Here is a 12,895-nt window from a genome sequence, read left to right as displayed (position 1 = left end):
TGGAGATTATAGTTATAATCATATATATATCAAAAGGAATACAGAACTATTTGGGACCAAATCGCACTCAGATACAACGCATGAATTACGAATGTTAATATATTTCTTTGGTATTAATCTTTGGTAACAATATTTTATAACCCTTGTGGCAGTATAAAAAAATATGAACTGATAGTAATAATCTATCATAGCCCACGAAAAAAATCATTGGAATTTTCTCCCCTTGCAAATATAACGCTTAGATGGCACGTTTTTTTCTTGCCAGTCATTGTACACTGCCTGGCCAAAAAAAAAGGTCACACACTAATATTTGGTTGGACTGCCATTAGCTTTGATTATGGCACGCTTTCACTGTGGCATCATTTCCACAAGCTTCTGCAATGTCCCAACATTTATTTCTGTCCAGAGTTGCATTAATTTTTCCCCCCCAAGATCTGGTATTGATGATGGGAGATTTGGACCACTGTGCAAAGTCTTCTCCAGCACATCCCAAAGATTCTAGACCTAGACCTGACCAACCCCAGATCATAGCACTGCCCCCACAGGCTTGTACGGTAGCCACTAGGCATGATGGGTGCATCACTTCAGCCGCCTCTCTTCTTACCCTGATGCACCCATCACTCTGGAACAGGGTAAATCTGGACTCAGACCACAGGACCTTCTTCCATTGCTCCAGAGCCCAATCTTTATGCTCCCTAGCAAATTGAAGCCGTTTTTAACGGTTAGCCTGACTGACAAGTGGTTTCTTAAGGCTACACAGCTGTTTAGTCCCAATCCCTTGGGTTCCCTTCACATTGTGCATGTGTAAATGCTCTTACTTTCACTATTAAACAAGTCCCTGAGTTCTACTGTTTTTTTTTCTACGATTTGATTTCCCCACACGTTTAAGTGATCACCAATCATGATCATTCAAGATTTTTTGATGACCACATTCCTTCTTCGAAGATGATGTTTCCCCACTGTCCTTCCACTTTTGAATAATGTGCTGGACGGTTCTTAACCCGATTTTAGTAGTTTCAGCGATCTCCTTAGATGTTTTCTCTGCTTGATGCATGCCAGTAATTTGACCCTTCTGAAACAGATTAACATCTTTTCCACGACCACAGGATCTATATTTCAACATGGCTGAACCTACTCACTGCATCAGTTAGGGTTAAATAACTTGTTGCCAGCTGAAACATAATCACCCATGTAGTAATTATCCAATGGGAGGCTCTGACCTATTTGCTTAGTTAAATCCAGGTGGTGACCTTTTTTTGGCCAGGCAGTGTATATGTCTGGTACTTTTGTTGGGTTTAATCCTCCAAAGTTGCATTCGACTCTTTCTCTGTTTTTCGCATCATGTCATTAGTTCTGGACGCCTTGCTGATAGTCGTATTCCCTCTCTTTTTAACCCGGTCTATGTTCTGTACATGTATCGTACTTTTTTTCTTTTTTTTTTTGCAAATGTATTTATTTATTCTTTTAGGCCCGCACGCTTGTTCGTTTGCGTCGATGATCAAAAATACGCACCTGCACCCACTGCTCGTCTCTGCGTTACGCCCGGCGACCGGACACGTAGATGTGCGCGGTGAAACGGAGCCCCCGGTGCCGCGCGCAGAGGTCATCTCACCAGGATAATCAGCTGATTAGCCACGGAAACGTAAACACTCGCATGCGCGGTGCAGGTGTACTCGCGAACCAGATGCAAGTCACGTTTAACTCGGCAAAGCGCCTTCTCCTGATCAATAAACCTCAAATATGCCTGCAAAACAAGTACTCAAATTTGGATGTTTGGTTTCATTCAAAAGAAAAAAAAATGATAAGATGCTAGTCTCACTGCTTCCGTAAAATATGCACAAACTTTATATATATTTGTATATATTGCAACTGACAGGATTTTTAAATTTAAAGTAAAAACAAAAGTAATTTCCAGATTCCAGTGGGATTTTACTTTTGAGTTTTGTTATTCAAAAAAGGTTTTAGCTAAAACGGAATAAAAACAAACGACATTAACAATACAACGTGTGTGTGTGTCTGTGTGTGTGTGTGTGTGTGTGTGTGTGTGTGTGTGTGTGACAGAGAGAGGTAAAGTGTTGCCAGAATCATTGCTCTCTCTTGCACAGTCTCTTATTCACACTGAAAGCACATTATGTTAACTAAGAAAGTTTGACTTTACATTTATAGAAGGTAACCAGAAGACTAAGGGGAATGAGCTATGAAATACACACACACACACACACACACACACACACACACACACACACACACACACACACACAGACTCAACTGCTTGAGTATCAAATGCAAAATGGAACATATTTACATAGAAAAAAGAAACATTGATATGGGTGCAAAGAGAGACACGTGTGCAAACGCACACAAAAAGATTTTTTCAAACAAGCCACTTTTTCAGAAACGAGGAATGACATACTGAGAGGGAGAGGTGAGCATGGAGATGCAGAGGTAACTAACTGATATGAACTGCCAATTCAATTTGCTATAGTGTAGTAAGGTGGCGACACACACACACACACACACAGGTTGGTGAAGGATCAGTTTTTACATGGACAGGTTTTGTAGGAAAACAAATATATTATTTGCATTTTATTTAAATTTACACTATTATGCATTCTTTCAATTTACACTATTTAAATAATGCATGGTTCCATTTCCATCTGTTTACCCATATAACATAAAGATGTATTGTAAAGTCACAGACACACACACACACTGCAGCCCCCTCTACTATATGACAGTCCAAATAGATATCATTAGTAAACACAGACAGCCTTGTCTGAGTGGCTGGAGCCTCAGGCTGTGGGTTCCTGTCGAATATGAATGAAAAGGAAGCAAAAGTCAAATGTAAATATGTCTTGTTTAATATTTGCAGCGTGTGTGAATGAGGAGAATGAGCACATGACTCATCACTATCTTCAGACGTATTGATTGCCCACTGCGTAGGTTATTGCATTAAAGCCATGCTTTTTCTGGGAATGGTGACTGTAAACATGGGATATGGAGAAGCACGTTATAGCTTTACACAAACACACACACACACCCATGACGCATATACACACGGTCACATGAATACAAACCATTTTAAAAACATCACAGAAAAGAACAGGAATAGCAGAACTGCTACGGGGGTGTAAATAAGCGAATAAATAAAGAAACAAATTTGATGAAGTAGAGCTGGGGGCAGAAGATAGCAAAAGCAAGGAGGAGAAGGACAAGATTAAAGACAGAAAGACATGAGAGAGAGAGAGAGAGAGAGAGAGAGAGAGAGGGAGGGAGAGAGGAGAGAGAGGGAGAGGGAGAGAGAGAGAGAGAGAGAGGAGAGAGAGGGAGAGAGAGAGAGAGAGGGAGAGAGGAGAGAGGGAGAGAGAGAGAGGAGAGAGAGAGGGAGAGAGGAGAGAGGGAGAGAGAGAGAGGAGAGAGAGAGGGAGAGAGAGAGAGAGAGAGAGAGAGGGCGGTTTCAGAGTAAAAGCAGTGGCGTTAAAGTAGACATCATTCCTTTCCACCTTGGGGCAAGAGACAGAGACACAGAGAGATGAAATGGAGGGAGATGGAAAGGAGTCCTTTTCATCTGAAGGAAAACACTAACAAAAATGTAACAATCTCTCTCTCTCCTGCTCTCTCTCTCCTTTATTTTTGGCACCGTGGTCAGTGAGTGCCCCTGGGCAGGCAGAGTATTCAAATGAAGAGAGATGAATAAAAAAGGAGCTTAAATCTAACTGGCTCGAAGCACCTGCTGACCTAGTGTCAATGCTGCAGCCTCTCTCACAAACACACACACACACAGGGAGAGAGAGAGAGAGAGACAGAGAGCGAGAGAGAGAGAGAGAGACACAGAGAGAGAGAGAGAGAGAGAGAGAGCGAGAGAGAGAGAGAGAGAGAGAGAGAGAGAGGGAGAGGAGAGAGAGAGAGAGGAGAGAGAGAGGGAGAGAGGAGAGAGGGAGAGAGAGAGAGGAGAGAGAGACAGAGAGAGAGAGAGAGAGAGAGCGAGAGAGAGAGAGAGAGCGCTCTGGCAATACAAGTGTGAATATTTGTCACGCCAATAAAGTACCACTGAACTTAATTGAAGCGCGAGACAGAGAGACAGAGAGACACAGAGAGACACAGAGAGACGTGTGCTGTGGGTCGTTGCAGGATTCTCATTAGCTAAATGCCCTTAAGAGAAGGAATGCTAAATTAACGAATCAATGAATCACAGACATAAGGGACGCACTCAATCACACACACACACACATTTGTGCACTAGTATTATGGGTCTCGTCATTCTCTTTTCATCTCTTTCCTTTTCCCTGTACAAGATATCGATGAGGCGCCTTTGTTGATGAAGATGGAAGCTGTATATATGTGTCTCTGTGAGTCTGTGTGTGTGTGTGTGTGTGTGTGTGTGTGTGTTATTTCATTTATTATAATCTAAAACATCAAAGGAGAGGCTGCACGTGTTCTTGCAGACAGGACTTCATACTGGAGCCAGAGCAGCTCAGGGTCCACCTCCCCCTCGGCCCAGTAGAAGCATAGCCGTCCTTGGCCAGCCAGGTCCACCCACAACGACAGTTCCAACAAGCCAAGCCAAGCAAGTTTACCAGTCAGTGTGTGTGTGTGTGTGTGTGTCTACTCTGACGGTCAGGCAGGTCTACCCACGATGGCCAGTTCCGACGGCCAGGCAGGTCTACCCACGATGGCCAGCTCCGACGGCCAGGCAGGTCTACCCCCGATGGCCAGCTCCGACGGCCAGGCAGGTCTACCCCCGATGGCCAGCTCCGACGGCCAGGCAGGTCTACCCCCGATGGCCAGCTCCGACGGCCAGGCAGGTCTACCCCCGATGGCCAGCTCCGACGGCCAGGCAGGTCTACCCCCGATGGCCAGCTCCGACGGCCAGGCAGGTCTACCCACGATGGCCATCTCCGACGGCCAGGCAGGTCTACCCACGATGGCGAGCTCCGACGGCCAGGCAGTGCGGGCTCCATCTCAGTTTTGGCCTCAGCTTTCAGGTGTGAATTGCATTCAGGAAGGCTGCTGACGTTTCAAATTAGGGGCAAAAACATCGTTTTTCATGTGTGTTGGGTTTGTGTTTTGTTTGTGTAGATTCTGTGTTTTTTATTGGTTATAATTTGGCTGGGTCTGTTTTTTCTCTTTTTTCTCTGCTTTCTCTCTCTCTCCCTCCCTCTCTCCCCCCCTCCCTCCCTCTCTCTCTCCCTCCCTCTCTCTCTCTCTCCCTCCCTCCCTCCCTCCCTCTCTCCAGTCCGACAGGTTCTACCCTACACTTTTAACTGTTGTTCTCAGTATTCTCTGCTAGACTTTGGAGAGGTGCAGTTTCAGTGCTGTGTCACTGTTAGGTGACAGGATCAGGTCTGGTAAGAGTTTAGCACTGCACCGACAATTCAGTTCAATTTGGGTCTGCATTGGCAAAAAAAAAAAAAACAATCGACCTCTAATAGTAAAAAAAAGAACAACTAAACACACGCATGTGTATGTGTGCAGGCACAATCCAACCCCTGCTGGTGTACAGCAACTGAGCAATAAGTGTCACAAAAATCGCACAAGCACACAGCCATTACTTACTAACTGTACAGCACACATGGGAATCATCTTGTAGTGTGTGGGTGTGTGGATGTTTTAGTGTGTGTGTGTGTGTGTGAGTGAGTGAGTGTGTGCATGTATATGTGTATGTAGGAGAGATTTCTTTCCCTGTCTCTCATATCTCATTTCATTAGTATCAGTGGTATGATCTATAGCTGTTGTGACAGCAAGCAAGGTCACAGTCTGTGTCAATGTGTGTGTGTGTGTGTGTATGTGTGTGTGTGTGTGTGTGAGTGAGAGAGTGAGAGAGTGAGAAACAGTAGAGTGCCTGGCCCAGAGGGGTGAGGCAGATGGCACTTTTTGTGTGTGTGTGTGTATGTGTGTGTGTGTGTGTGAGCGCGCAACACATTGCTGAGCTCTCCAGACTCCCTGTTGCTAAGACATGCAACCCGACTGAAGAGGCAACAGCATGCCAAAGGGATTAGAAATTACACACAGACTGAAGATATGATGCGCAGAGACCTGACGATGTCAGACACTATAAACTACTGGTCACATTTGGAATCTCATAACATAAGTCATTCTAAGCTGTCTGTTCCCATGGGTCCCTGAAGCGCTGAAACACGGCTAGCGCTGTACAAACAGGTATAGCGCAGCTTCACTAGAATGGTACTGCATGTAAAAGTACAACTAGCCATGTTGCTATTTTGAGTTATTTTAAATATTAGTTGAGATAGCATTAGAAAGCTAAAGGCAGAATTGGCAGTGGGCCCGCCGTATTTTTCAGTGGCTTTATGATCGGTGGTTTTCATTCACTTTCTCCTTTTCTCTCCCACCTTCTGTCTCACACATGCACGCACCATATTGGAAAGCATTATTGGCACAAGAAAAAAATATGAAAAGGGATTCTAATCATCAATGTGTTGTTCATTTTGGAAAGTTGCCAAAGTAGTGCTTGAATACAATGCCGTGACTGAATTTCCATCAGAGGGTGCAAGATGCACTTAAGCCTTTTGCCTACTGGAACACTTCCGGAACATTCCTGGAATATTCCTGGAACACTACTGCAGCACTACCTGAACATGATGTAAACACCACACCGTGTGAGTGCTGCTGATTGTTAGGGTATGCCATTAACATTAAAGAGTCTCAATATAATCCGAATAGATCCTAAGAGGTTTGGTTTGTCCTGAAAATGTTTCTTGTTTCCATTCCATTCCTGCATTCTGAATCTGTACTCCATTTGGAGTCGGAGTCCCTGGTCCCTGCTCCCTGTCAAGGATACAAGCGGTTTCTCCGAAAGCAATCAGGGCTCTTTTCAGTAGTCACCCTCCCTGAGTCTGTGTGCACGGCTGTAACGCTTCCGAGAAAAGCTGAATGTGTTAAGTGCACAGCAAGCTGTTTGCATTAGTGTCTAAACACACACACAATCATCCACTCGCGCATGCGGTGCCATTCCTTCTCATTTTTTTTTAATATCAGGTCTGCAGTGCGCCAACAGATGAAGAAAGAACGCAGTGGTTTTGTTAAGAATGAGAAGTAGAGAGAGAGAGAGAGAGAGAGAGGGGGCTGAGAAACTGGAGTTCTGGATGAATAATGCAAGCCAGTGATTTGTCCAGAGCCCATTCAGGGCTGAGGCAGAACGGTGAGAAGAATACCAGGAGGTTATTACGTCCTCAGAGAGACACCTCAAGGAGAGGAAAATAGGACATGCAGGGACTGAGCAGTTCAGAGTGGACGGAGAGATGGAGAGAGAAATGAAGAGAGTGAGAGAGAGAGGGAGAGAGGAAGGGATAAAGAGACCAGATGGAAGAAAGAGAGAACTTTGAAATTTTAGAATTTTGCTTTGCAATTTTCTACCTATTTGCTTTGGTTTTGTGATAACAGATTCCTTTGAGCAGCAGAGCCATAACCCAACCTGGCTACAACCTCAACACAACCTGACCACAACCTCATCACATTCTGACCACAACCTGGCTACAACCTCAACACAACGTAGCCACAACCTGACCCCAACCTGACCCCAACCTGACCCCAACCTGACCGCAACCTGACCGCAACCTGACCGCAACTTGGCCATTCCTGTTCCCAAAGCAGCAATATATGCTATGTTTCCACCTCGAGTTCCGTGTGACTACAAAGCTATTTTGAACATTACTGAAAAACAGCCTGAAAGAAAACTAACCAAACATTTTACACCTACATCAACTTGCTTTTCTGTCCATTCTTTAGTTGCCCATAACCCTTCATAGCCTTGAAATCCATTGTTCTCTTTACATTTCCTTCTCTCACCTCCATCTCAGACATCTTTCAAATACACAGTTAACATTTTACCTAAGTGGCACATGGAACCGAGGCTGCCAAGATGATTTTAAGGTTTCTTACATGGGATAAACAGTCTACTTAAGTAGACGTGTCCTTTGTATTATACATGTTTCAAACACATTTTTAGAACTGTCAGTGTTCACAGAGAAAGCCACTCTGATCTGCATTTTTCTCTCTCCCACACTGTATCTCATCTATATTTATGCACCTTTTGGAACAAAAAGAAAAGAAGATTTTTTTTAAAAGATTTTCCTCTGTCCGTCGTCATTCTTCTCCTCCATCGCGCCATCCTAAAGAGAAAAGGAGCCGAGGAGCAGCACGCTCGTTTTTCCTGTCCACCCATCATCCCTTTCTTCCTCCACCTCCTCTCCTTTAACGGTGCCTGGTCACGTCTGTAGCCAGCGTCTTTGTGATCCCTGCGCTTCCCCAGTGGAGCAGGTCTCTGCAGTAAGCACGCCGTGACTGCAGTCATTCTATTGACCCCTAAAAGGAGGACATTACAGCCCCAAAAGGACATAAGGGGGACAGGAATATGACCCCACCCCAAATTAAAACCATGTCCTCACCATTTTCACAGTTCTTCAATACAAATTAACATTTTACTCACCAAGTATGACACTAAGGGACAGTGGTTGCTCAGTAGGTTGCCAGTTCAATCCCCACTGCTGGCAGGTTGCCCCTGAGCAAGGCCATTAACTCTCAATTGTTCAAATTGTACTCAGTCATAATTGTAAGTCACTTTGGAGAAAAGTGTCAAATAAATGTAAATGACACATATTAGCAGTATTTAGGTCTGGCATACTGTACAGAAGGCATGAAACTCATTGTTAAATGACTCAAGTCATTTTTCTTTTTGGTACTTTCAGACCATCGCAAACGTCCTTACTGACTGGCATTCAGAGAGCAGGCTCTCTGCAGTTGGCCGGCAGGCAAGGTACGAAGCAAGCTGTGAACCAATGAAATCCAAGGAATTTGTTCTGACATGCATGTGAACCAGTGACACGCTACAATAAAACTGATCAATGGAAAGCAGTTGCTCGATCAAGGCTAAAAGCGGACATCTGGCAACCCGAGCAATGAGTGTGGTAAGAAAGCTGTGTGCTCCACCGGAAAAGAAGAAGGTGGATGATTTTATTTTATTTTTTTTTTGACATTTGTGACATGTCCAGTGGCACAGTTAGGACCTTGCAATGGAAATATGAATAAAGAATCAAATATAAATATGAAAGAGATATTAGCAAATTACTAACACTAGACATTAAAGGACATTTCTGAAAATATGGGTTGCCATGTCGCATCGCAGACCTGGTCCCTCTGTTCTGCAGCACGGAACCAGTAGAGAAAGACTCCGCCCAGCACAGGGAAAAACTTCCCTTTCCAAAGACTTTCCCTTTAAAACACTTGAAAAAACTACAGACCGTCTGTCCCATTGCTTTCGTAACCTGCCAGGTGAGATTTTTTTTTTAAATGCCCTTCGTTTGTTATATTGCGGTATATGAATGTATTGATTTATGTGTTTGTTTATTTATAGGGGTTGTTTTTTAATAAGAAACACCAGTCCAGCATGTCACACACTCTCTTTCTCACTCTGTTAACAGAACAATTAGAGGATGTCAGTGATCGGCATTTTCTTCCTGTCTGTGTAGGTGCCTATGCGCATGCGCTTGTGTGTGTGTGTGTGTGTGTGTATGAAAGATGCATAAAAAACAACTTTGAAGCTATTATATGCAGCTCCACTTTCCTCTGTCGTTTTGCTTTTTCTTAACTCTTTCTAAATGTCTTTTATCATACGGAAACAGACCTGCCGTGCTCTGAAGAGCTAGCTACCCGTGACATTGTCTCCAAACAATTATTTTAAACAATTCCTGGAGGCATTTCAATTATTTGTTTAAGTGTGTTTTGCAAAGATTAAGACACACACACACACACACACACAGAAGACACAATGACAGTACACTACTACTTCTCACTATCCCTCTCTCCCTCCCTCCCTCCCTCCCTCTCTGCTGGTGCCGCTCATCATTACTTCTGATGTCCTTCTCTTCCTCCATCCATCTCTCTGTTTCCTTTCACACACACACTCACACACGTCTGGGCTTCGGTTCGACTGGGTGTGGAGGGAAATGTGCCTGCACAATCCGAAGGCCAGTAAAGAAAATTATCAATTTATTACATGAATTAGTTTTGAGCAGTGGTTTTCAAATCTGGACCTGGAATCCAAATCCCTTGTAGTTGATTAAATGATTAATCTCAAATCCAAAAGTCAAAGTCAGATTAATTTATACAGCAACAGTTGTTGTCACAAAGCAGCTTTACACATGTTCGAGTCCAAGCAAGACAAGGGTAACAGTGGTAAAGTCTCCCTAGCGCCTCCTCTGGCCAACAAGAAGACCTGCACCTTGAGGACTGTGATGTGAAGACCTCCAGTTCAGGTCTACCCCAAGGGGTCAAAGAGGGCAGTAAGTGTCCCCCATTGCTTTTTGAGCTGAATTTTTCTGTGTTTCACCTGGCAGCTAGCAGCCTGCTAATCCATGAGCCACCCACAGTGGAAGAGCTGTTGTTACCAAGGTCAGAGGTCAGAGGTCTCCAGCCAGCAGTAATCCGGAGTGCTTTGTGTGTTTGATCAGGCTGCTGGTTAAGTTCGTTAAAGCTATTCAAATGCTCAAATCGGTGTCTGTGTCTTGACTTTGATCAAAGGCCTGCAGCACATAAAGCGCAGTGACATTTACCATGATTACAAATGTGTGTCTGAGCGTGTGTTTATGCGTTTGGGTGTGTGTGTGTGTGTGTGTGTGTTACTCTAACTTGGATGCATGAAAAGGGAGCTAGTATTATCTCAGTGACAGTTTGGGCAGATCAGTATTGATCGGCTGAGGGACTGATGCTCATGCTAATTAAGTAAGTATTGATTACCTTGTCCAGAAACAGCATTCGATCAACAATATCTAGTCATCAGCATTCAATCAATGGCATTTGATCACAAAATGATCCAACTGTCTGGAATTCCTAACAGAGTAGAGGATTTTAGAATTTATCTCAACTCTATTTGTGCGTGTGTGTGTGTTCCTCAGATGGGCACTAACGACATAATTAATATGATAACAAGGACTGTGAGCTGAACTTCAGTCAGAATTTGACTATAGGGAAAAAAATATATTTAGCTTCACTGAAGACCAGCTGAGTTGGAAAAGAGGTGAAAACGAAACAGAGAAAGATAAAAGATGGTGTGAAGAAGATGGTGTGAGGGGATGGTGTGAAAAGCAAGAAAAAAGCTTTGCAATTAAACAAACGACACCGAACGCCAGTGTCGGATATGGTCACGGAAACACGGTGAGGTGTGTGTGAACTTGAAAGGCAGGCAGTCCCAAGGTCAGCTTCAATCTGCCACCGTGACGACATGGAGGTTTGCTAACGGAGAGGACGGCTACGGCTATCGCCGTGACAACGGACGGCGCGCGGTTACAGTCCCGCCACGTTAACTCGTGCTGGGTATGGCCAGGTGAACAGGTGAAGCAACACAGCGGGGGAAAGGTCGGGTCGAGGAATAGCAAAGGTGGAGGCATCTGTGTGTGTGTGTGTGAGACAATGTGGTGAGCGAGTGTGAGAGTGTATTTAAAGCATGTGAGTGTGTGATTGTGAGCATATGTGAGCATGTGTGAACTTGTAAGGGTGTGTGTGTGTGTGTGTGCGTGTGTGAGACGTACCTGCACTGCATGGTGGTGCGTGTCGAAGTGGTCGTTGGACCGTAGGTTCTGCATGGGGACCCGACCGGTGCACTACTGACACTCAGCACTGTTAAAGGACAAAAAGAGAGTGATGGAGCAGAGGACGAGGAGGAGGAGGAGATGGAAGAGCCCAAGAAGGAATGACAGGAATGAGGGACCAAACATGATGGACCACAGAAAGACCAGTAAGACCAGCGGGGACGGGACAGAACGCAGTCGTGCTGGACGCCGCCCACTAAAATACAGCCGTCACCCATGTCAGTGAGCGCCACAGTCAGAAACACACGCACACAGACACACACAAACCAGACAGAACCAGTCGCACGTCATCCCATCACACCATCCACTCTTTCAAGCCGACCCTCTCTCTCTTTCTCTCTTTCTCTCTCTCTCTCTCTCTCTCTCTCCATTTGACTATAAATCCAGCACATCTGGTGGGAGTGTGTGGAGGGAGCTGTGTGTGAGAGTGGATTAAGCGCCGCTATTGTGTGGGAGCTCCAGGGTGAACCGGCCTGTGCCTGCAGCCTCTCAGCGCAGTAGGGGAGCACTCACGCTCACGACAGTTACATCAGCTTGACGCCCCCCCCCCCCCCCCAACAACACACACACACACACACACACACACACACACACACACACACACACACACACACACACACACACACACATTTCTGCCCTGCTGCTCACCCTGTCTTTCACCCTTTTCCCCGTCTTGCAGTTGAATTCAGATCTAATAGGCACATCCATATTGACTGATAGCCAAAACATCATATGCATGATATGTTTATAGGTAGTGCCCTTTAAAGCCGAGTCATTTACGGAGCTCATGGTGTTCTTGGACTGCTACTTTGAAAGGGCTTGTTAAATCGCTTCTCTCATTTGCATTTCTACCAAGCATCCCCCCCCCCCCCCCCATTTCTTTCCTTCCAGCTTACATGAAAGACGTGGAAAAATGTGTCAGAATTGGACTGAAGGTGCCGGTTCAACTGCATTGATTTTAGAAAGTCAGAATCAATTAAAATTGATTTTGAATAATAACCAGTGTGTGCTCATTTCTGGGCCAAAATAAAATTTGCAGAATATTATGTTTAGATTGATATTTGTAATATTTGGTATATTTATATATTTTATTGTTTTATTCTTTACTCCAGTCACATTCCTGTATTTGGCACATAGGAGTTACACTCTTATAAGGAAATGTAATCAGTTTGTGGAGATATTTGAGATGTTACAAAGCACGGCACTGTTTTCTCGAATCTAATTTGTGAGGTCAGGGATTCACACTTCATGCCCCAGTATCACTACATCAACCCCATCAACCCCTTCACCCC

General features: G+C 44.6%; 1 protein-coding gene across 6 annotated transcripts in view; it reads right to left on the bottom strand.

Annotated features, from left to right (window-relative positions):
• Positions 1-12,895, bottom strand: part of pde2a (phosphodiesterase 2A) — a 172,528-nt gene that overhangs the window by 102,196 nt on the left and 57,437 nt on the right. For 3 of the 6 annotated variants that reach the window (XM_081699590.1, XM_081699591.1, XM_027016829.3), the window contains exon 3: positions 11,544-11,631. The exons of the other annotated variants lie outside the window; for them this stretch is intronic. In XM_081699590.1, the coding sequence (XP_081555716.1) occupies positions 11,544-11,597 (54 nt within the window). In that variant the 5' untranslated portion in view covers positions 11,598-11,631. The remainder of the gene's footprint in view (positions 1-11,543; positions 11,632-12,895) is intronic. 6 annotated transcript variants of the gene reach the window in all.

Source organism: Electrophorus electricus, chromosome 17, assembly GCF_041902795.1.
Source record: "Electrophorus electricus isolate QZ-2024a chromosome 17, ASM4190279v1, whole genome shotgun sequence".
NCBI lineage: Eukaryota > Metazoa > Chordata > Actinopteri > Gymnotiformes > Gymnotidae > Electrophorus > Electrophorus electricus.
The sequence above is the reverse complement of the archived record's forward strand: the minus strand, read 5'-3'. Positions and strand labels throughout refer to the sequence as shown.